Source organism: Symphalangus syndactylus, chromosome 10 (genome assembly GCF_028878055.3).
Source record: "Symphalangus syndactylus isolate Jambi chromosome 10, NHGRI_mSymSyn1-v2.1_pri, whole genome shotgun sequence".
In the NCBI taxonomy this organism is placed as follows: domain Eukaryota; kingdom Metazoa; phylum Chordata; class Mammalia; order Primates; family Hylobatidae; genus Symphalangus; species Symphalangus syndactylus.
In genome coordinates, this window is record NC_072432.2 from 119,766,565 (window position 1) to 119,790,236 (window position 23,672).

General features: G+C 43.4%; 1 protein-coding gene across 3 annotated transcripts in view; it reads right to left on the minus strand.

Moving 5' to 3' along the window:
• Window positions 1-23,672, minus strand: part of ADRA1A (adrenoceptor alpha 1A) — a 116,026-nt gene that overhangs the window by 13,990 nt on the left and 78,364 nt on the right. For 2 of the 3 annotated variants that reach the window (XM_063610864.1, XM_063610867.1), the window contains exon 3: window positions 8,138-8,523. In XM_063610864.1, coding sequence (XP_063466934.1) covers window positions 8,138-8,523 — 386 coding nt within the window. Of the gene's footprint in view, window positions 1-3,941; window positions 4,311-8,137; window positions 8,524-23,672 lie in introns of those variants that run through there. The other variant, XM_063610866.1, reaches the window with a different exon arrangement.

Sequence of the window (23,672 nt, forward strand, 5' to 3'; positions counted from 1 at the left end):
GAACCATCAGAGAGTGGTAAGTGGTGCATACCAGGGAGGCTCATAGAAATACTGCAGCCACCCACTCTGACCACCAGCTCTTTTCTAAAATGTGGCTGCACGTTGTTTGTACCTTTCACTTGGAAGTAATTGTGTAAGAACAGAAAGGCAGCACTACAAGCAGAGGGTAAAAGTCCTTGGGGGCCTTCAGAATGTTCTCATCCTCCTGGCACTGTCTCCTGTCCTGGGCTCTCTGGAAGCTGTGGGCCTGGAGCTCACAGAATCAGGCTGACCTGGGAAGAGGATGGAGTTGCTGAGGGCAGCCCCATCTCGTCACCCAGAGCTATGCGTGGAACATAGATTCCATGGGAAATGGCACCCTCTGGAGCAAGGGCACCCACCCCAGCTTCTTTCACTGTTTGTAAGTTTAGCAAGAAGGGGAGATTGGAATTATGGAGAGGATGGGATCAGGAAAGGAGATGGGAAAGATGAAAGGGCACAGGACCAAGACCAAACAGGGGACAAAGAAGGGAAGGGAGGGAAAGCTGCCACGAAGCATCAGCCAAAGGTGGCAGATTACTTAATGGCCTCGGTATTTCCAGGTTCTTCCATATCAGTTCTGCACCCACCACCATCCATGCACCATCTTAGAGCTCTGCTGTGGAGCCTCCTCTCTCAACACTGTGAACACCGTGCCCTCGGCTGCAGGAACTGCACCTTATTTCTGATCGAGAGAGTCTTTCTCTTCCTCGTGGCCCATCAGGACTGGAGAGAGGAAGGAACAAGAGGTCCCTTCAACAAGTGTGTCAGCTCAGGGAAACATGAATCTGGTATTCCCAGAGGAGGGCTAAATATGCTTCCCCATAGTAATATCATTTCTATTCCAGTTAGTCAAAGGAAAAGGAAAAATAAGAAAAGAAGAAAGAAGTAGAGGAGGAGGAGAAGGAGGAGGAAGAGGAGGAAGAGAAAAAGGAGGAGAGAAATTCTGCATCCTATCTGTCATTTGGAAATGCCCCTCATACCCAGCATGCTTTCTGAACCCCATGGCTCTTCTTGGTGAGCTCCAGGCAGGCCCTCAAATGCCCTGGTGTGGGGTGCCATGTCCAGGAGGCCTTCCCAAGGAGCCAAGTGTGGTCCTGAAATTCTCTTGGGGTCCTCTGGGGACTTTCACTTGGGCAGGTCCCAAGGGTCGGGGAGGAATTTCAGGTTGGCCTTGGTCAGGAGGTGTGTATTTGTTGTTGCTACTCTTAGGGTCAGCCAGATTGTGCTGTGGGGGTTTCCCTGATGAGGTGAGGAGCTGAATGATGTTGAGGCTCCCTGGGCTCCAGTGGACCTTTCTGCTCTATAGACAACAGCAGTGGGGGTGGCAGATGCTCACCTCTTATCCTGATACCTGCTTGGAAGGTCACAACAATTCATGGAGTGAGGCCACTCTGAATATGGACTTGTCACTTTATCCAGCGACTCATGCAGGTTGAGAACATGAATTTAGCCAAGTGGAGTTTTGTCAATGGCATACGAAAAATATTTGTATGTTGAACACTGAAACCCATTGTTTAGCATCATCTGTGCTACACTGTTAGCTAGTAACGGCATAGATCATGATGGCAAATTATGGCCCATGAGCTCACTCTGGCCTGCAGCCTGTTTTTTTGTTTGTTTTATTTTGTTTGAGAGAAGAAGGGTTTTCACATTTTAGAGGATTGTCCCCCTCCCCGCAAAAAGTCAAAACAAATAAGAATGTGTGATAGAGACTGTATGATCCCACAATGCCTAAAATATTTACTATCTAGTCACATACAGAAAAGGTTTGCAAACTCCTAATGTATATTAAATAGATTTTTATCTTTTGGTTCATCTGGGAACATCCTCCCCCTCCCCCATTTATAACAATGCCTGTTGGAAAAATGCATTCTTGACTTTGAAACAGATGAACCTGAACTCCGTCTAGCTGGTAAGCTGGGGACTCTCTGTGCCTCTCTGTATTTTTCATGCCAAGTGCAGGGCGGGGTGCAGGAGAGGTTGTTTGCTGCTGCTGATGACCAGTGGTTATGCAATGACCCACAGGCTGACCAGGAAAAGAATTATTCCCCAAACTCCCTTTGGGACCTCTACGTTCCTGAGGACATTAAGGTGACAATCACTGCCTTACATGTCACCCTGTGGAGCAAACCAAGAGCCTCCTGCCCTGCCTATTTCCTTGGCTCTGCTGCTGCCATCTAGGGAGAAAGAATAGAATCACATGTGCTTGTCTGTCAGTCAATGACAGAAGCATAGACAAATATGCCCTCGGCCCGTAGAACAGTGGCATGCTGCCCAGCCATGGCAGAGATAAGGCGAGAGAGAAAGTGCCAATAGAGCTGGAATTATAGGTCTGGGACAAATGAGTGAGATATGAATGTCAGAGTGTCGAGAAACACAGTGGACCTGGGAAACATTGAGGTGTCATGGAAAAAGGAGTCGGAGGCTGGATTTGGGGATATTCAAAGAAACCCTTTAATCTCCCACCTCCTCTTTTCTTTATATGCTAAAGTGTAGGTAATAATCTCTTCCTTCTCCTTCTACTGCACAGGGATGACTTAAGATAGGCACAATTACTTTGACAAATATAGAGTGCTATATAAACGAACAGAAATATTAAACTCAAGTTGGGATTTTCTGTCTTAGCTTTCTCTCTGATCCAGGCTTTTGAAGAAGCCAGTGCCATCATTTTTTTTCTCCAAATACAGTGTACATTTGCTCTTAGATTTTCTGCCTAATTAAGTCTGTAGTTTTTATAGCTTAGTAATAATCATTTCCAGCTTATAACGTGGCTCCACTGAATATGATATGGAGAAAAAGTAAAGTAATAACTCCTGAGCCACACGAAAAGGAAAGGCAATTATTTTGTCTTTTGAAATGAATCAGCCACAATCTATAGGGCAGTTCCTTGCTTATCAGTTGCAGCAAGGCATGACTCAACCATCCTGCTTTGAGTGATGTCTATGGTAAATCTTCCTGCTCCTAAATCCCTCCACCCCCAAACCCCACAACCTTCCTTTTAGGTGGGAGAACCAGTAATCCATATTGCAGCAGCAAAGCAGAAATGGCAATTTCCTGCATAGAGCAGATAAGGCCCATTCTCAATCCCTCCTCCATGACATTTGGGTCTGGGGAGCATGAATGAGCTAATGCTGACGGGAGCAGGGCTGGTGTCCTCCGCTGAAATCCTTACTTGCTTTTGTCAGCCCAGCCCCACAATGGTCATCTCCACTCATTCTGCTCTCAGGGCTTCTGGAGGGCCAGGAGGCCACGGGTGCTATTGCTTTCTGAAGATGGTGGGCACCACAGCAGCCTGGCTCAGCCCAGCTCCCCAGCACAGTCTGCAGATATGGAGCAGGTGCAAACAGTGTTCCAACTGGGCTCCACTGGAGCTGTGCGCAGGTGGTTTCATGTTTAAAAGTCCTAGCAGTGTAAAAAAAAAATCAGACTAACTGGTAAGCATACCTCTGATTCTCCATATTTGCCTCCTCTGCTTTCTTTTCACTTGGTTTTCCCTTGGAGAGTTTTCCTCGGAGAGTTTACCTCCCATCTGCTTCAGTGCCCTTTGCTTATGAGCAGAGCTCTTTCTTTAATTAAGTCAACAAGTATTCATACACAGAGGCAGCATCTTTTTTGGCCAAAGGGCCTGAGCAGACCAGCCCCAGAAGCAATTGAGAAAGTTTGTCAAGCTCTGATTAAGTAGCTGTGATCAGAGTGAAAAATTACCCACCCAAGCAAATAGTTCCTGAAATGTTCTCACTCCCAGGTCTTAACCATGAAACCTACTGGGCCAGAAGGTCGGGATATCCAGTTTTCACTTGTGAAAAGAAATTAGGAACAAGTGATGTCACATAATACATAGCCATAGCTTCCAGCTGACTCCTCATTTGCAGACTGCCTAGGTCTCCAGCTACCTGGAGATCAGCATTCTGTACCCTTTCTCCACGGTGTCATCATAAAATTCACGTGCTTTGATATGCTGTCTGCAATTCTTGGTGAAATATCTACAATCCATTCCCCTCTGTCCAACCAAAAAAAAAGTTGGAATACAGGTGAGTGAGAGTGAGTTATGTTGTATTTGTTTTCTTTTATTTTTAAAAGGGTTGTACTTCCCAAAAGTGTTTCTATGAACTGTGGCTGGCCATCAATACCTTCAATACGACACCTGATATGTGTCCTGTCTGCAACTGCATTTTACTGTTCTTGGCCAGTGTGGTCCCTTCTGCATTCTCTTCTGTGCCCATCTTCCCCCAGCGTGCCATAGTATGTCCTCCTTGCAAGGCGTTAATCGCATTCCAGGCCATTAACTCCTAAAAATGTGATGCAGTCTGATAGTTAGAAGTGCAGACACCAAACCCTTCCACAGATGCCCTGCTCTTGGGTTTGACTGGGCTGGAGATTTGGCAGCATGTTTGCCATGGTTAATTTGGAGGCAAATCCCAAGGAAACAGAACATTAAAAAGTTTGGGTATGGCTTGGCATCCTCAGCACACCCAATCCAAATGGGAAAACGTTTACCCCCATTCTCTTGAGGAAGGGGGGCTATGGAAAATGTGCAGGTTGAGAATAGGGAGACCCAGGTTTAAATCATGGTTCCCCCTTGGCCTTGGGCAAGTCCTTAACCTCTTACAATGATCAGATTTTTATCTGTAAAATAGGGGTAGCAGAGTTTCCAGGGAATTTAGAGGCAATGGGTGCAAAATTCCCTGCAGATGCCTGGCACACAGTAGGACCTAACAAAAATCTTAAGAGAATATTTACTTACCCAAACACTACTGTCTACCATGGAATATTTATTTTAGAATATTTTGGAGCATGTTAGATATGCTATGTGACTACAAGCAGAAGACCTCTTGGATAAGACATGAGAGGCAAAGGAAAGAAAACTGACGAGCAAAATCCTTGACATAGTCTGGGGAAATTTTTGAATAATGAGATTCAGGGTCTCTTTTAATGCATGCAGTTTAAGTTGTAGAATAAACTCAAATTTCCCTATCCCATAATGTCAGAATAAACTCAAATTTTCCCTATCCCATAATGTCACGTTGATTTTTGTGATGTTTAGACGATCCCAAAGCAACTACTTTTTATAACACATTAGAGAAGACATCGTTACTCTGGGTAAATTCCTCAAACTCCAAATAGAAGCAGTAAACATGTGAGTATAAATATGACAATCATTTGCTAAACTGCAACAATTTTAGATATTTTTTGGCATGCTTAAAGGTACAGAGATTTAGGGGGAATGAGCAAAAAGTATTCAACTCATATATTGTTTACCCCACTTTGACTAAGTTTTGGGTGACGTTATCAATTTCTTGTAAATTTGGTGTATCATGCTATGGGAAAGGAAAAAAATGTTAAAAGTTTACCTCCCTGGAGAGAGGGGGCTGGAGAAGAGTGTAGCAGACAATTATTTACGGATAGTTTTACATGGATACAATTGTCATGGTTTTAATCTGTTGACTGAAAGATTCTCTAGTTTATTTTGATTAGATGTGGCATTAGTGCCAGATTTCCTGTGTTTCTAAGCTTTCCCATATCTAAAATTTAAATGTGTCTGTAAAGGTGTTTAAAGGATCATCTCAAACCTGGAACCATAATTTGTTGAAGAAAAACGGTAATCATTCTTCCTGTTGGGACGCTCTTCCTGTAAGGGGGAGTGGGGCAAGTGATTTTCTTATTCAGATCCTGGACCAAGCTCTTGTCAGCAATGAAACTGATCTTTCCTATCAAGACCAAAGAGAAGCGAGGGTTTGCATATTCAAGTTCTTCCTAGATGCCTGCCTCTATAATAGGACATCCACATCTGGCAGAGCTCTTATGGGACACAGAGAGAGAACAGAAGAGTCTAAAAATCCGGCCAACATCTCAGTGCCAGAATCCAAGTTCTGAACATAAGGCTGAATATGTATCTGGCCAGTAAGAAGACACTCTTCAGAAAAAGGCTGAAAAAACAGTCACACTCCAGGTCTAAATACAACCTATAACAAAACCCAAATCCACATGCAAACATACCCTCCATTGCAATGTAGAAAGAGATTTGGTTTTAAGAAGGATTTAAGGAAATTATCATTTTGCTGCAAGAGAAGAAGAAAAAGATGTTGAGACCACTACTCTTGCTGTGAAGGTTACAGCTGCTTTGAATTTTTTAGAGGAAATTACCCTAATAGAGGGAAGAGGCCAGGCAAATGGTCTTTAGTTTTAGACCACTCATTGTTGTCGAGAATCATTCCAAAAATTTAAATTCTATTTTAAATCCTTATTGTGAAAAGACAGCCATATTTTAATTTTTACATATAGTTACCATCTTCATCCTTAGTAATCTATAGCTTGAGCAGCCCTAATCCGAAAATCTGAAATCCGAAATGCTCTAAGATCTGAGATTGTTTGAGCACCGACATGATGCCACAGGTGGGGAATTCCACACCTGACCTCATGTCTATGGGTTGTAGTCAAAAACAGTCAATTAAAAATATTGTATAAAATTACCCTCAGGCTATGCATATGAGGTGTATATGAAACATAAATGAGTTTTGTGTTTAGACTTGGGTCCCATCCCAGAGATATTTGATTATGTATATGCAAGTATTTCAAAATTTGAAAAAATCTGTAATCTGAAACACTTCTGGTTCCAGGCATTTCAGAAAAGAGATACGCAAGTTCTGTACTGAGTTATTATGGTTTACCAAAATTTGGTATACATAAAGCAAAATATAGCATGTTCCCCAAGTTCTTGCAGAAAAGTAGGAATAGATGAAGTTGAGTTGACTACTGGATCTTTTTCCAGAACAAATGGGCTTCTATCAAAAAATGTTTGCAAACTCCTGCTTTAGACAGTTCTTTGGTGATCCATCAGTATTGTCTGAAGCTAAGCATTAGTATTTTTCAAAGTTCAGGAATAATGTACTTGGATCATAAGGCTCATTCCAACATGCCACAGGTGAAACTCATTCATTATGCAATAGTGAAGCAGATAAGAAATAATGAGAGACAATCTTTTGCCTTTCAAAATATTATAAGCTCTGGATTTTCATAACAGAGTTCTGGAACAGGTAAGTGATTTGTCAAGAAAGGCTTTTGTAAGCCATGTTGAAATGGCTGTGCAGTAAGTGAACAACCTCTATCTTTGCAAGAAATTAACAGCCACACCAACCTCTTGATCTTTAAAGATATTAGAGAGAAAGCCTATCATCACCTGATCTTGGAACTGTTTAATGGATTTTCTCTCTAGTAGTTAAATTGAAAGAATGATGCTCAGGTCTACTGTCTTCTCTCGGGAAAAGCCATACCACCCTGGTTGGTTCTTTCAACCCTCTCCTGACCCAGGGATAGAGAACATTACATTCCGAGACATCATGAGTGCCCCTCACTCTCATCTTTGGGAAATGAGGAGCAGCATCCATTGAAAGTGCAGTCAGAGGTAAACCTCACTGTTAAGTTTCCCTCAAGCTGAGAAATTGGATGTATCAGAAAGGGTGGAGTTTCAGAACTTGCTCTAAAAATAATGTGTCTGGATCTCGGCCACCATCTTAATGCTCTTCCTCTCTAGGCCCTCTCCCCATAAATGTCAAATGTGGCTGTCAGTAGGTTTAGCCTGAAAATAAAATCCCCTCACTTCCATCAAGAAATAGCTCCAAACTTAGAGTGTGTGCTCAAAATATTCATGATGAAATCATAATCCTATATTTATAGTCTTTTGGATTGTGCATGAAATTCTGTTTCCCATGGTGGTTTTCGTTGAAGCGGGCACAGAGTGACCAAGAAAGCATTAGCTGCAGGGAAATGCTGTTCTGTATCATTCTGAACTGGTTGGTTGTGAGACACCCTCCCTCTTCCCTGTGCCCTACCCGCTGCCTGATGAGTTGGGTCTACCCCCCACCCCATTCCCAGCAGGTCCCCTCTTTGATTGGTCCTGTCTTGTCCTCCAAGAAGAGCTGGCCTTCCGAGAAGGAAGTGGGGTGGGTACCTAAGATTATTCCCCTTTCCTCTGCATCTTTCCTGTCTAGACTTCCTCCCCGTTTTCACTGAGGGAGATGGTGTGGACCTTAATGGTTGGAACTTGATGGTTCTTGTCAAGGCTGGGGGTTGAGGGCCCTACACAGCAGCAGACCTGCAAAAAGCTTTTACTTCTCACCCGGGCTGTGGTACAGGAGGATTGGTCTCTGGACACTGTAATCCTGGCAGATCCACGGGGCATGGAAGAGAAAAATTTCCATTCACAAACGCCATCCGTCTTGGAGATCCTATAGAAGGTCTCTCTTGATCCCACGGGGATGCTCACCATGTCCTTGTGCTGCCCTTCCAGGGCCTGGCTGGGCGGGTGCAGGGTGTAGCCCAGGGCATGTTTGGAAGACTGCTTTCTGTGGAGACACTGGATTCTCAAGACATTCTGAAAGGCCTTTTTGAACTCTTGGCTGGAGCATGGGTATATGATGGGGTTGATGCAGCTGTTTAGATATCCGAGCCAAAATACTATTTTAAAAACTGTTTCAGAGGGCTTGAAATCAGGGAAGAAAGACCCTGGAAGAAAACACACAGATTTATACATATTATTTGCAAGCCAGCAGGCCAATTGGCTAGGAAAACAATCAAACATCTTTCTGTATTTTTAAAATGGTTAAAATGATCCCAAACACATTTGAGTTTCTCACATTTGACTGACTAGCTCCTATGACTGTCATCCTTTTGCAATATCTTCAAAGACCATTCCTACTTGGTCCGTGTGTGTCATTAATTACAGGAGCAGGCCCAGTGGATAGGGTTGCACTAGCTCTCAGTGACCAACGGCTGCTGTGAAGTTTTACCAAATGAACACGTGAAACTCAGACTGAGTCCACATGTGTAAATTGTTTTGCCTAAATTGAAAAGTAAGTTGGAATCCATGCAAATAATCCATATTAAAATTCAGTTATCCGGACACGCCCTTTATTCTCTGATACAGTGTTATGCAACAGACACAGCCTCAGTGTTTGTGAATTCCTCCCCTCCCGAATGTTAGAATTATGGATTTTGATGAGAATCTCGACTTTAAACAATTTTGGCCTTGCCAACGTTGGGCCAGTGATTCTCAATCACTTTTCCTAGATGATGTCTTTTGATGTCATTGTGAGCTCCCTTTGTCAATATCCCTTGATGACTCCCAAATGAGTGTCTTTGCTTCACATTTGGAGTCCTCCACAGCCCCTGGTCTAACCAGCTTTCTAATATGATTGGTTGTTATTTTTCCTCTAGCCAGACTCACTACACTTTTTCTCCAGGTCATTGATCATTTTTTTTTGTCCTCTCAAGTTGGGCCACTGTGTCCTTGATGCCCTTTTCCACCTTCTCTACCTACCCAAACCCTACCCGTTGATGTGCACGGCAAGAACCAGGCCTCAGGACCCGTCACGTCCTGCACAGAGACTGCCACAGGGCATTTGGCAGCAGAAGAACAAAACTGTGAAGTCTTAAAAGGGAACAACCTTAAGGATTATCTCCTCCAATTACTCAATTTACAAATTTAAAAAATGCTTATTTAGCCTTTTCCCAGCTGCCGCCAAGATGCTCTGCCCTTCTGAGCTGAGGCCGCGTTGGGGTCAGGCCCTCACTGCATCCAGCACTAGCAGTACTCTGGGCAGCCCAGCCTTGCACTTGTCCACACCACGGACTCCATCTCAGAGCTCGCCTGCACGACTCAGCCCTCATTCTGCATAACGCTGAGGGGATCATCACATAGGATAAGGTTAATGTCCATTCTAAAGCAGCTGGGGTAAATGATGACGGCTTTTGACCTGGCTTGTCTGCCAAGGCCCTGGCCATTGTCAACTTCGGGAGCCTCCTCTGCAGTGGAGGGGTGGGGTGGGACGACCTGCGCCAGCAGCTGGTGGTGTACCTGCAGGAGGTCCTGCCCCTCTGTCACTGTGGCCCAGGCCGAGGAGAAGAAGGTAGAAGCAAAGAAAGAAGAATCTGGAGTCTGATGATAATATGGGCTTGTTTTTTTTTTTGAGTAAACCTATTTTATAACATGTTCAATAAAAAGCTGAACTCTTAAAAATGCTTATTAAAGAGATTGTCACAAACCTCATAGCTACAATACTGATAAGAGTGATGGATAAAGGGTATGGGACTCCCAGTCCAATGTTCTTTATTCTCTGATTCTCAGACTTCCACAGGCTTTTACTAAAGGAGCTTTATGAATTATGAAATCCCAAATGTCCCTCTTCGCTCCTTTCAGAGAAATTGCAAAATAACATCCCGACTTTCCTTCCACCTCCTTTCTTTTCTTTCTTCGCTCCCAAGCTCCTTTTCCTTCTCCACTGGCTTTTAGTCACAGCTTTGCGTACAGTTCGTAGAATGGCTTTGGGAAACTCCTATGATCCCTTTGGGCCTCCAGTTTTCTTATCTGAAAAAGGAGTAGGTTGAATGGATGATTCCTAATGGCCCTGAACAATTTTTTTTATTGCTGTTGTTTCAAGCGTAAGGTCTTGATTTTATGTCTTTCTTTTCCTCTCTGCTCTGTGGACCTATCAGAGCCGTGACAAATTGCTTGTGCTCTTAAAATCTACTCTGGCAAACAGTGCTCTGAAATTAAGTCAAAAAGCTCATCAATATAAACAAAGAGTAAACTTAAATACTGAAGACCCAAAGAAGACACAATAGTGTGGTTGTTGATGGGAGCATTTATTACCTCTGAAGCACACTCCTTGCCAAATTCCATGTGTCTCAAATTCACACACACACACACACACACACACACACACAAAATGGGTGTTTATTTGGAAAAGAACATGGAAAGTGAGAAAGTTTTATTCTTTAGCTCTAAAGCTTTTCATGTTGTCTTATAATTATAATAAAGTTTACAGTCTTTGAATGCCTGATTTGAAACAGGCAAAGCACTGTGCTGAACACTTTCCATATGATTTAATTATCATTAGTAACATGAAGAGTTATGTGACTCTTCCCTGTTTTACAAATGAAGAAACTGTGGCTTAATGAGTTTGAGTAGCTCAACCGAGGTCACTCACATAGTTACTGGTAGGTTTGAAATTAGGCAGTGTGATTTCAGGGCCCATGCTCCATTATGGAATCTCCAAATATATTGGAATAATACCTCTTTTAGGAGGATGGCTGATGGGGAGTGATAAAGTGTGCAGCTGGGAGAAGCTGAATTGGAAAAATGCTTTTTCGAACCTCATCTGTGATGGAAAAAATGGCTAATGCCAACATGACTGATGGTTTTGTGCAAATGTGGTCAGTTCCAGAAAAAAATTTGTCTTACATTATGATACCTATATATTGCCCAATATTTCCTCCTAATAGTGACAGTGATGTGATTAAGGAAACCCATTTCACAAAGACCTGCCTGGGCCTGTGCTTAATGACTACAAGAATGTCTGAGCTGAGCACACTGAAACTCACCTTGTCTGGGAATGTCACTACTCTGTAAATCAGCGAGGGAGGGGAGGGTCTTTTCCTTATTTGAAGAATTTCAATTTTTAAAAAAGAAAAAAAATGCACTATGAATGTGAATGCTAATATGTATGATTTGAGAGACTTGGAACTTCCCATAATTCCTTCAATTACACTCATTCTGCTTACAGAGCCCAGTTTTTCACTCATAAATCTCAACATTTCCTTTTAGTCACTTCCATTCCATCCCTTCTTTCCTTGTGTGGCCCTGCTCTTAATTCCAGGTATGGCTGACCCAGAGCCAAGCTCTTGGGCTCTCCCTCTAGTCTCTTGCTGTGTTCCAGTCTTTACAGGTGAATCCTGGCCTCCCCCTCTCTGTACCCCACTCAAAACACTCATTTCTTCAACAGGGCTCAGGTATAGGTATAGGGTGAGAAAGAGAGTTGATTAAAACTAATTTACACTAAGATCTGAATGTCAGATAATCTCTAGCCCTAACCCCAGGAATATTTTCTTTTTAATCCAAGTAAATCTCTAGATTTTGGCTTATGCTTCCAGGCCAGAGACCTTCCTGTAAATGACAACGTTTGGTTTATCCCGTTAAGTGTGTGACAGCAGCCAGATGTGTGTAAGCCTAGCACGGATTTGCATGCTCCCAAACTGATAGTTCCACCAGGTGCAGGTTGCAGGATCCATTCTCATGCTTGGAGTATTCTTCCCTTGTGATGGGGAGCAGGTGCGGGGAGCCACGTGATTTTCTTTGAGCAGCTGCTGACTGGCTGGGGTTAGATGAGAGACTCATAGCTCTGCTTCCTTTAGGATCTTTCCAAAGAGTGAGAAAAGACAGCAAAAGGGCTAGGCATGGTGGCTCACACCTGTAATCCCTGCACTTTGGGAGGCCGAGGTGGGCAGATCACTTGAGACCAGGAGTTTGAGACCAACCTGGGCAACATGGTGAAACCCCATCTCTACTAAAAATACAAAAATTATCTGGGTGTGGTGGCATGTGCCTGTAGTTCCAGTTACTCAGGAGGCTGAGGCAGGAGGATTGCTTGAGCCCGGGAGGTAGAGGTTTTAGTGAGCCAATGCGCACCACTGCAGTCCAGCCTGGGCAATGGGAGTGAACCCCTGTCTAAAAAAAAAAAAAAAAAAAAAAAGGACAGCAAAAGGGCTGCTCCTCTCCTTATTGACATTACATCCACGTATCTCTTCCTTCATTTTTCCTCTCCTAGAAAGGAGAGATGGGGCTGGAATTGGGCTTGGAAAGTAGCTGCCTGGTCCCAATCAGGGTTCCCTCCTCCTGCTCTCTCCTTCTCTACCCAAACCTTCCCTGTCTGGTGCCATTTTCTCTGAACTCTGCATTAGTTCTATCCCCAGCCTCCATTCTTCCCAAATCTCTTTCTTCCTGAGAACTGGCAATGTTTTTAGGGTGGGAAGACAGCTGGAGAATGCTTGTTCCTGGCCTCCACCCATCAGGACCTAGAGGGTCAGGGCTGAACCAGCCTGGTTCTGGGGTGGGTGCCTCTGACCCAGTCACTCTGTGGGGAAGTCCATTCGAGCAGCCATCCGGCCAGCTTTGCTCACTCACGGAGCTCCAGAATCCAGTATAATGCTAGAGTCTTGAAGGCATTCTCCGAGTTTTTGCTGCATGAATGGCCAACCTTCTGACAGACGGATGGACTGACTGAATGAATGAATGAATGGCTGTGTCTCTGTGTTCTTGCCATGGTTCTTCTTCACAGTGTGGCCTGGTTTTCTTCTCTGCTTGATGGCTGTAGCCTCATATTATCTCCCAACCCTGCCTTCCTTCTGCTGTCTCATTCTCCTTTTTTTTTGCCCACCATTTCTGTTCAGTCATTTGGTTTTTGTGTAATGTAATTTTACTACCATTGTTTCCTTGCTCTATCGTCTGGCATCAGACCCTCTAGTTTTTCTCATCATGCTTCATAGGAAGAGCCAGACTTCCAAATCACCCACGTGAGAATAGAGGCTCCTATTTCTTTGGTCACTGTAGCTATGGTTTTCTCCTCAACAATCTCTGCTTCAAGAAGAGCCAACAGCTCCTGACTTAATCTCCTGAACACCTTGCCCTGCAGCTCAAGCCATCCTTTGCATGTGAATTTGCCTGGTTTAATTCTTGGGCTTCGGAAAATCCCCACACCCTAAGGATTCTTCCTTTCACTGAGTTTCTTTCCACCATTTGGTCTGCTGCAGAATTTCTGCCTCTTTCCTGACCCTCCGGACACCCTGACCAACTTACACCAGTTAGACTGAGGTGGATAGAACAGGTGTTTATGGCCAAACACCATCAACATTCTCATTCATGGAGATTCAGAATCCTCACTTCCACTGTAAAGGACTCTAGATGCCAAGCAGAAATTGAAATGAATAATTTAAAATGTTGCCTCTATGTCTTTCCACTGAATGCTATATCCATTGGGAACATCTGACTTCATTTTTGAACTGGGGCTCATCCAATAGGCTTATGAGGGGGCACTAGGAGTCATCCCAGTAAAGGCTTGGCCACTAGAGTCATCTTTTATAGTTATAAAATTACAGCAAGGTTTGCCCCAATGGCTCCATTACAAGATAAAACCATTTTTTCCTGCCCATGCTGGTCTCCTCCATGAATTTGATACACTGGTGAGTGCTATGGTTAGCTTCAAAAGTCAGTGAGAGTAGGAACTGGGTTCTCGAATTCCCATCCAGCACTGGTCATTAAGGGGTTCCTCCTTAGTTCAACTGTTTCTCTCAGAATGCGGTTGACTTGATATGGAAGCCGAAAGCTGTGAGTCAGTCTTCTTGGTTCCAGCCTCCAGCTTCTGTGCTTAATTTTACCCCCTGGAAAACTTGACATCTTAGTGACAACTTTGAGAGACACTGGGCTATGGTAAACCCTACTTAGCTGGAGTTGCATAAGGCTAAAATGTGAAGACTGGCAGGCACTTAGAGATCAGCGCTGTCAACCTGTCCTTTACAGGTGAAGACAGCAAGGCTGAAGACGGGAGTAGTTCCCCCAAATCACACAGCTGGACCCAAACTCGGCTCCACCTCACCCATTTCCACTCCTGATCTTTGTGTGCCATTTAGCAACCCTATGATGGCATGGAAGTGTTAATGGCAATATGTCCAGCTTTCACTGAATGACAACAGGTTTTGCAGAGATAAGGAGACAGAAGAGAGGGGAGTAGTATCCTCAATAATTGCATTATTTTAAAAGTCAGAGTGTGCCGTTCAGAAGGGTTTGTCGGCAGGGCATTACGTTCTGAGAAATGGAGTTTGAATGATCTCAATTTAAAAAAATGTAGACTCCAAAGAAGAAGCTAATGTTACATGACCATGGGAGAAAATAATCCTTAATTGTTTCTCCTTGTCCAGCGAGTGGTCTCTCCGATGTGCCTGGTACACATCCAATGAGCAGAGGAGAGAGACAGGCTGCCACACCAACAGGCCAAGAAGCTCCAGTGCCAGTAACATTCAGGCCAGACCCGATGGCGCCTTCTTACCAGGAAGAAAACTGCCCCATCAAATTCAACCCCAGAGACAAGCTGTAGAGTCAAAGGTTAAGAGCAGACCAGAGTCTACCAGACTCCTTTGTGCTGAACTACTTTGGCCTGAGCCCTCCTGGGGTTTATGTGGGGCCACCTGGGCAGCTCTCAGTCAGCAAGAAGTTTTTAGATTATCTACCTTAGATGGTGACTAGGGTTCTCTAAGAAGGTGGTCAGAATAACCATGGACTGTAACCTTGGGCTTGCAACCTCAGGTTCACAGACAGACTTCCTATGACTGACATTAAATGTGTATGTCCAGAGATACATTTTCCTGGGAAGAGCCCTTAGCTTGTATTAGCTTCTCACAGTGGTTTCTGGTGATGGTAAAGATGGTTCAGCCTGGATCCCAGGTAGAAAGGACAAGCTGTACCCTGGCTGGGGAACCTCACTTAGCCCGTATGTCCTAATGATAGAATCAAGCTTACCAACAGAGCAAGCAGATGTGATTTTGGTTCCTCTTTGGAAGGACTTCGCTAGTCTTTTCTTCCCCTATTTAACTGGGGCCTGAAATTGTACAGCTCTCCATTCATGTATCTGAGTAAAGTCGTGTGCATGCTCACTTGAGAGTGTTGGCATGTGGAGTCTTTTCTGAATTTTCTGGCAGAAAGCTTGAGTGGTTGGTAAAGTGAGGAAGGTGGCACTGAGCGGGAATGGAATTAGCTCTCCTCCTGCATGGAGCAAAGAATGGGAGCACGGCATAGGAGGGTGCAGTGAGTAAGGGGAACCGGGCACACTGTGCTGGGTACACAGCCCCAAAGGAGACAGGCTCGGGGTACCCTAGGGGCCTGCCCAGTGTGGGATGGAAGTGCTGCCCACTTTTCCAGGGACTGAGGCACGTTGGTCTATGGTTACTGTGAAAAACCATTGCTCCTTCCAATCCAGGCAAAGAAAGAGGTCACTTGGGGAGAGGTCCTCTCATCCCTCAAACTTCTGCAAGTGGCAGCTAAAGCTCTCTTGACAGGATCTGTCTGGCTGGCCAAGGAGAGCTCTGTGGAATCAGGAATTTCATCCTGGATGAGTCTGAGCTGCTCGAATTAAAACTTGTCAAATGGTTCGTCTCACCAGTTAACAAAGGCTAAGCAGCATTTCTCCTTTTAGGAAAAAGGAGCAGGTCCACCCGAATGCATGATTTGGACCCCAGTGCCCATAAGAACACTGGAAAGAGTAATAGGGGACCCCACATGTGAGCATTTCTCCCTAGAAGACCTCCTTGTGTCGAATAAATAATTTGATTTGAAACACTCTCAAAAGATAGCAAGATTCTCTACCCAACCCCCTTTATTTAAAAGATTATTTGTTCAGGAAAAAGCTAGCAATAAGGAAGTCATCATGTGCTTTCATGGGCTACTTCCTTAAAAGCAGATATCCTTTCATAAGCCAGTGTATTTTCCAAGCCTTGCCAATTTTACTAAGGTCACCATTGTTTCACGAGTCTTCCATTTAAAACATTTTTATAATATAATAACCAACCCAAATGTCCAACAATGATAGACTGGATTAAGAAAATGTGGCACATATACACCATGGAATACTATGCAGCCATAAAAAAGGATGAGTTCATGTCCTTTGTAGGGACATGGATAAAGCTGGAAACCATCATTCTCAGCAAACTATTGCAAGGACAAAAAACCAAACACCGCATGTTCTCACTCATAGGTGGGAATTGAACAATGAGTACACTTGGACACAGGAAGGGGAACATCACACACTGGGGCCTGTTGTGGGGTGGGGGGAGGGGGGAAGGATAGCATTAGGAGATATACCTAATGTAAATGATGAGTTAATGGGTGCAGCACACCAACATGGCACATATATACATATGTAACAAACCTGAACGTTGTGCACATGCACCCTAGAACTTCAAGTATAATAAAAAAATATATATATATAAAATTTTTTAATTGTCTCTGCACAAAAGCTCTCCCTGAGACCACCCAGTCTAAAGAAGAGTAATCTTCAAACTCACGCCTGCTGAATGGCTTATTTATTTCACGGTACATATCACAGTTTTTAAGTTTTCTTATTTACTTATTTTCTTTGATTGTCTCATCCTCCAGAGCACAGATGATATGCTTTCCAATGGTAGGAGACCAGGTTATCTCTCTCACTGTAGTGCAAGGTGGGGGCAGGAACCCAATTAACAGTTCCTGCCAGAAGAATTTGTATCTAGTTCCTTCTCCCCTTTTTTTGCCTCTTACATTCCAACTGGTCACCAAACCCCACAGGTATCTTTCCTTGAAACACATTCCAAATTTTCCTTCTCCATCACCTCCATCCCCAGCACCGCTGCATGGTGAACTGGTTATTTAAAGCTGGGTGAGTCATTTTTCCCTCTTGGGCCTCAGTTTCCTCATCTGTAAAATTAAAGACTTAGAACAGTAATTGACACTACCCCTTCCTATCTATAAGAGCAGATGCTTCTAGGCAAATGGAAACAGTCAAAAGGGGAAAACAGGCCCATGACAAGCAGGATGATGAAGGAACGTGGTGGAGAGATGGCCAGAAGGGAAAAGGGCAGGCTTTGGAAGGAAGAGGGGAACCTGAGGTTTTGGGGAAGGCTTTGGGAGGACACCCTGATGTCTATCCTAGAGGTTTACTTTGAGATCACGGAAAGGAGGGTTGGGAGGAGAATCCAAAGGCTGCTGTCATGCAGTGCGCCTGCATAGGGGCCCAGGCAACTCTCATTGCATGAAGCGGGAATGGAATTAGCTCTATTCCTGCTTGGAGCACAGCACGGTTTGGGCTGCTGGTCGCGTCAGAACTTGTGTGCTCCTTAATAATACACGGGCCACACACCTCCACATCTGAGGCCTGGGAGGCTAAGGCTGTGCTCATCTGGTCCTTTCCAAGGAGATGGGACAGAAAGGGAAGAAATCATGGGGGAAAATTCCCAGAAATAACTAAAGGGAGGGGAGGCTTATCAAGGGGCTCAGTATTGTAGCTAAGGGAACCTCATAATGGGGTATCTGCCAAGACATATGTTATGCATTATCTTTTTGTTGCTGATAAGATCAAATTCAAGCTCCTCACTCTGTCATTCCAGGCCCTTCATCATTTGGTTCCACCAGCCCTACACAACCTTCTCCATTCCTCATGCACTTAACACATAATTTACTTAGCACCTGCTCAGGCCAGGCACTTCCATAGACACTGGAGGTAGAATGGTCAGGAACATGCAAAGGTGTTTACCTTCTATGAGTATCTCCAACAAATGCCTATGTTGGAGGCCTTTGTTGCTCCGACAAACGAATTATGAGTTTCCGACACCAAGGCTTTCTTCCTGCCACAGTAGACTTTTCACCCTAACTTTGTTAGTTCGCGAGGTGACTGTGACCTTAGCTCCTGTGGTTGTTCTCTGCTGCACTCTTCTGCTCTTCGCTCAGTGACCTGTCTCTCTCCCATGTATCTACTCAAACTTGAATTTGTCCAATTCTCTCTGTCTTCAAGGCTGTGTTCAAAATCCCACTCATCCATGAGCCCTTCTTTGTTACAGTATGACTTGCTTTCTTGCCATTTCCCCTATGGATTTAGCACCAGTTTCTTTTCTCTATAGCAGGGGAAACCCCCCGGCCACAGACCAGTAGCAGTCTGTGGCCTGTTAGAAACCAGGCTGTATGGCAGGAGGTGTGTGGTGGGCCAGTGAAGCTTCATCTGTATTTACAATTTACAGCCTCTCTCCATTGCTCACCTTACCTGTCAGATCAGCAGTGGCATTAGATTCTAATAGGAGCACCAACCCTATCGTGAACTGCACATGCCAGGGATCTAGGTTCTGTGCTCCTTATGAGAATCTAATGCCTGATGATCTGTTGCTGTCTCCATCACCCCCAGATGGGACTGCCTAGCTGCAGGGAAACAAGCTCAGGGCTCCCACTGATTCTACATTATGGTGAGTTGTATAATTATTTCATTATATATTACAATGTAATAAGAATGGAAATAAAGTGCACAATAAATGTAATGCGCTTAAATCATCCTGAAGCCATCATCCCATCTCCAGGTCCATGAAAAAGTTGTCTGCCATGAAACCAGTCCCTTGTGCCAAAAAGATTGGGGACCACTGCTCTATAGCCCTTATCACCATTTTCTGTGCTTTACTTATTTCTATTTTTGGTTGCCTTTCTTGACTATAAACTCCCTTGAAGGAAGAGCTTCCTGTCTTAATTTACTGCTGTATCCTCAACACCCATAATGGTGTACAGCATTTAGTAGGCTCTCAACAACATTGCTGAATGAATGACACATTCATTCCTCGTGGTTTTAGTCTCCTTAAAGATACACCCTCCTTTTTGTCCTTCACTCGTGTCTCTCTAAGTGATCAACATGATTCTCAATGAATGCTTATTGAGCCAATAGATAACATTGGTTAATGGAAGAAAACAATATTTTGAATACAGCTCCTGCTTCAATTACTCACAGCTGGAGATAGATTCTCAACTGCAGAAACAGAGCCTGTCTTAACTCACATTCCAAGGAGATCTTTCAGATCTTCAAGACACTCACATTTATGTGAAAACAAGACCATTCTCCAAGTAATTTTATACAGCTAAGTTGCAGGCACTTCATAAAGTGATTACTTCCAGTACTTATAAAAACATTTTATAGGGTCCTGGAGGAAGGGTTGAAGCCTGTAATTCAGATGTGATAGTCATCATCTCCTCTCATATTTGTGGGATTCAAGTCCAAGGCCAAACACCACACATCTGAAGCAGTGACACAAACAACCAAAACTGATCTCCCAAGGAGGAAGTGTGAGGTTTTTCCAGGACTGTGTCCCTTCATATTCAGCTTAAAAGCTAAAGCAGGTTCAGGTCCTAAGCCTTGCCAGAAAGGACACAGGTGAGTTTGCTGATGCTTGAATAGTCACAGGTGAACAGGGAAGCAGGAAAATGGGTTTTTGGTCTGGACTGCTGCAAAGATGCTTAATGTGAGTGCTCTGGACAGTTCCCTACTTGGAAAGGACATACTGGGTCCTCTCCCAGGCCACTGGCTCACCCAGAGGCATGGCCCTTGCATCTTCCAACAGCATCTTCTAGCTTTGTGCAAAGCAGGAATATGAATAAACACTTGCTCTTCACTCCCAGCTCCTGCACATCTCCCTCCCCTGCCTGGATTAAGCTAGGGATGAAGATTGGCTGTAGGTCTCTGCTCTTTCTCCCCAGCCACTTGGGTAAACAGTCCTAGGCTCCATCTGGACTAGAACACCTGACCAGGGCCTGACCTCTATCAATCATGGGTTCTGTATTCAAACGGACATAATACATATATATAGGAATTTTAATAGCTCATTTAAAACATGCAAGATGTCTTTTTGGAAGCTATAATATGGCTTCTAAGTATAGCTGGGCAGACCAATTTTAACACACAGAAAGGGATTGGGGCAATTTCCTCTTTAATTTTAAAAGTCAATAGAGTATGGTACTGTTTTGATTATAGACATTTTTGAAAATAGGAATTGGCCATGCCTTCCTCTTTCATATAAATGCCACATTTGGAAAGCTCAACTTTGCTTGCAAGAGACATCCTTGCTCTTTTCAAACTTAATGAAGCCTTCTGCATTCTCTTCTGAGAACTGGCTGGTACTTTCACGGGGAAGATCAAGGTCAGGGCAGCTCATTCATTTCATACCTTTAGTTTCTTTCTTTTCCCTATGACTTGCAAATCTCTATGCCTAGACCATCTCTGCCACCTGAGCTCCTGTCCTGCACACGCGACTATTACCAGACATCCCTCCCGATGTTTCTAAACTATCTCATCCTTAACATCATCAAACTGAATTCACCATCTCCCACAAAACCGACTCTTGCTCCTCTGCTTCACTTTGGGCAGCCTTCCTCTCACTTGTCCAAGCCAGAAACCCACTGTCATCCTCAACCTTCCACTCTCCAACCTCTTCCACCACATCCAATCACCCAGCCCTGACTACGAAACCTGTATTCACTTGTTATTGTCCATTCCAGTTCTGGCCACCACCACGTCTAGCTAAAACCTCATATCAGTTTTCTAACTGGGCTTCCTGCTTCTGGTCTTATCTGCTTCCAACCCATTTCTCACACTCTTGCCCGAGAGATTCTGAGAAAGCAAACATGACACTATCCCACCCTTGAGTTAGTCATTTCAATGATTCTTCACTGAATTAAAGATGAAGTATGAGTTCTATACGAAAACTTATTAGGCCTGGGAGACTGAAAATTCACTTGGCTGGATAAGTAGGTAGTAGAGCACGGTAATCCAAGTGCCCACCCAGAGACTCTAGTCAGTGTTGTAGAAGAACAGAGAATTACATCCGCCAGGATGTGACCATTTGTGTAGCTGTTAACTCAGCTGAGTGATGTGGCATCTTTTGTTCACTAGGATGTAGGTTAGGGTTATAGTGGTTGCGATATCAGAATTTAATTTTAAGAAATAAATATACATCTTCTATAAGGCAGTGTGTCCACTAAAAAACTCTTCCCAAGGCCAAAGAATATTCAGAATGAATTTCCAGCTGTTCCAGAGATAGTGGTGACAATGATTCAGAAAGTTTTGTAAAACCTGGAAGACCCAAGACAGACATAAAAACACCTGAAGGATCAACATGGGCAGTGGTAAAAATACCATTTGACATAGAAATCCCATTACTGGGTATATATCCAAAGGAATATAAATCATTCTATTTTAAAGATACATGCATGTGTATGTTCGTTGCAGCACTATTCACAATGTCAAAGACATGGAATCAACCCAAATGCCTATCAATGATAGACTGGATAAAGAAAATGTGGTACATATATACCATGGAATACTATGCAGCCATAAAAAGGAATGAGATCATGTCCTTTGCAGGGACATGGATGGAGTTGGAACCTGTTATCATCAGCAAACTAATGCAGGAACAGAAAACCAGACACCACATGTTCTCACTTATAAGTGGGAACTGAATGAACACATGGACACATTGGGGGAACAACATACACTGGGGCCTGTTTGGGGGGTGTGGTGAATTAGAGCATCAGGAAGAATAGCTAATGGATGCTGGGCTCAATACTTAAGTGATGGGTTGATCTGTGCAGCAAACCACCGTGGCACAAGTTTACCTATGTAACAAATCTGCAACATGTACCCCGAACTTCAAATAAAAGTTGAAGAAAAATAATCAAACACAGAAACAAGTGCATTTGAGGCTGTCTCAGAAGGACTAATCCCTGGTACCCGTTGTGATTTTCTGTGACCCCAAACCAGCCATGTTTCTAAGAAAAAGTCGTTTCCCACTGTTGGGATTCGCCTCTGAAATGCTCACCCAATATCTGCTCCAATTAGGTGATTAATTCAGAACATATCAGATCACCACCAATAATAGTTTCTGGATGTGCTGTTAGAGAACAGTAGTGTTGGTCAGCAATCTCAGCACAGATGTACTAATTCCCCAGGTGGGTGTGGAAGCAGTAAAACTTTTATCCAACTGTAGTTATCAATTTCTCTCTCTCACTCACAGAAAAATGTTCATGAGAAGAAAAGAAAGCTGGCATAGTTCGTCAAAATGAAAATAATGAGACTCACTATTGTTGTTTATTCAGATTTGATTTTGGAGAGTTAGAAGAGTTTCTGTCTCAAGACAGGAATTGGTGTTAGCGAGTGACTGCCTTCAGAATGTGTTAGAACCTGGGGATCTGGCACGACTCTATTTTCCTAAGTTTTTCATAAGGCTTATACTATCTAAGAATAACTAAAGAAGAAGGCCGCTAGGGAGACCAACCAGGAGGCTAGCACATTGGTTTGGGGTCAGAGCTCTAACGGATGGCTGAAAGCTATAGGAAGACTGATTTGGGCTGCCCTGGAACTTGGCTTTACCATCAGTGATACATAAAAAGTATCTCAGAATAGGTGGGATACCCACTTACTGAGGCCCAAGACTGGGGAGTTAAGTACCACACAGCATCCTATTAAAATACTCTTTGGGGGACAACTAAATCCTGAAATTTTAGAACTTACTGAGAAAGCAAAAATTATTGGTGGAGAGAAAGTTGATTGTGTTTTGAATGTTGAATGAATGAATGTTGAATGAATGAAAAAATTGAATGTCTTGCTTCCCTTTTAATATTGCAATAAGGTATACATTAGAAGCATTTTAAGGGGCATATATATATATAAGAATATGGATATATTATTGGACATGACAACTTATTTAGCATGATTTATCTGTTTCTGAGAATGAGACTAATCTATATGTATTTCAATAATTCCTAAATTTTCTCCATTTAGCATTCATTACACACATTTTGATCTAATTTGTTGTTGAAGTCATTTATAATCACCTCACATAAACCATTAAGGCACCAAGAGCTGAGCTGATATCTGGACGACAAATAGGCAAGGATGTCAACATTCAGAAAAGATCAGGGACTTGCTTAGGGTTACACAGCCAGTGAGCAAAAGGACTAGGTTAAAAACTCTGTTCTTCAGATTTCCAGTTTAGAAATCTTTCTTTTAATTGATACATTGTTTTTTGTTTCAATTGCAAGAGTAGAAATATCCTCCAATTATTTGGGGGCTCTCAGAAACCCTACTCTAAAAAAAATGAATACGTTCAAGCTGAGTATCTGCAGCTAGCATTCAGCCATCAAGCGAGTGGCTTCAGTCCTTGCTTATTTTTTCAGCTCATGATTCATACATGCCTCTTCATGTAAATGTCTCACAGAAATCTCAGGGTTAATGTGTTCAAAATGACACATGCTAGTCTGCTTGATTCTA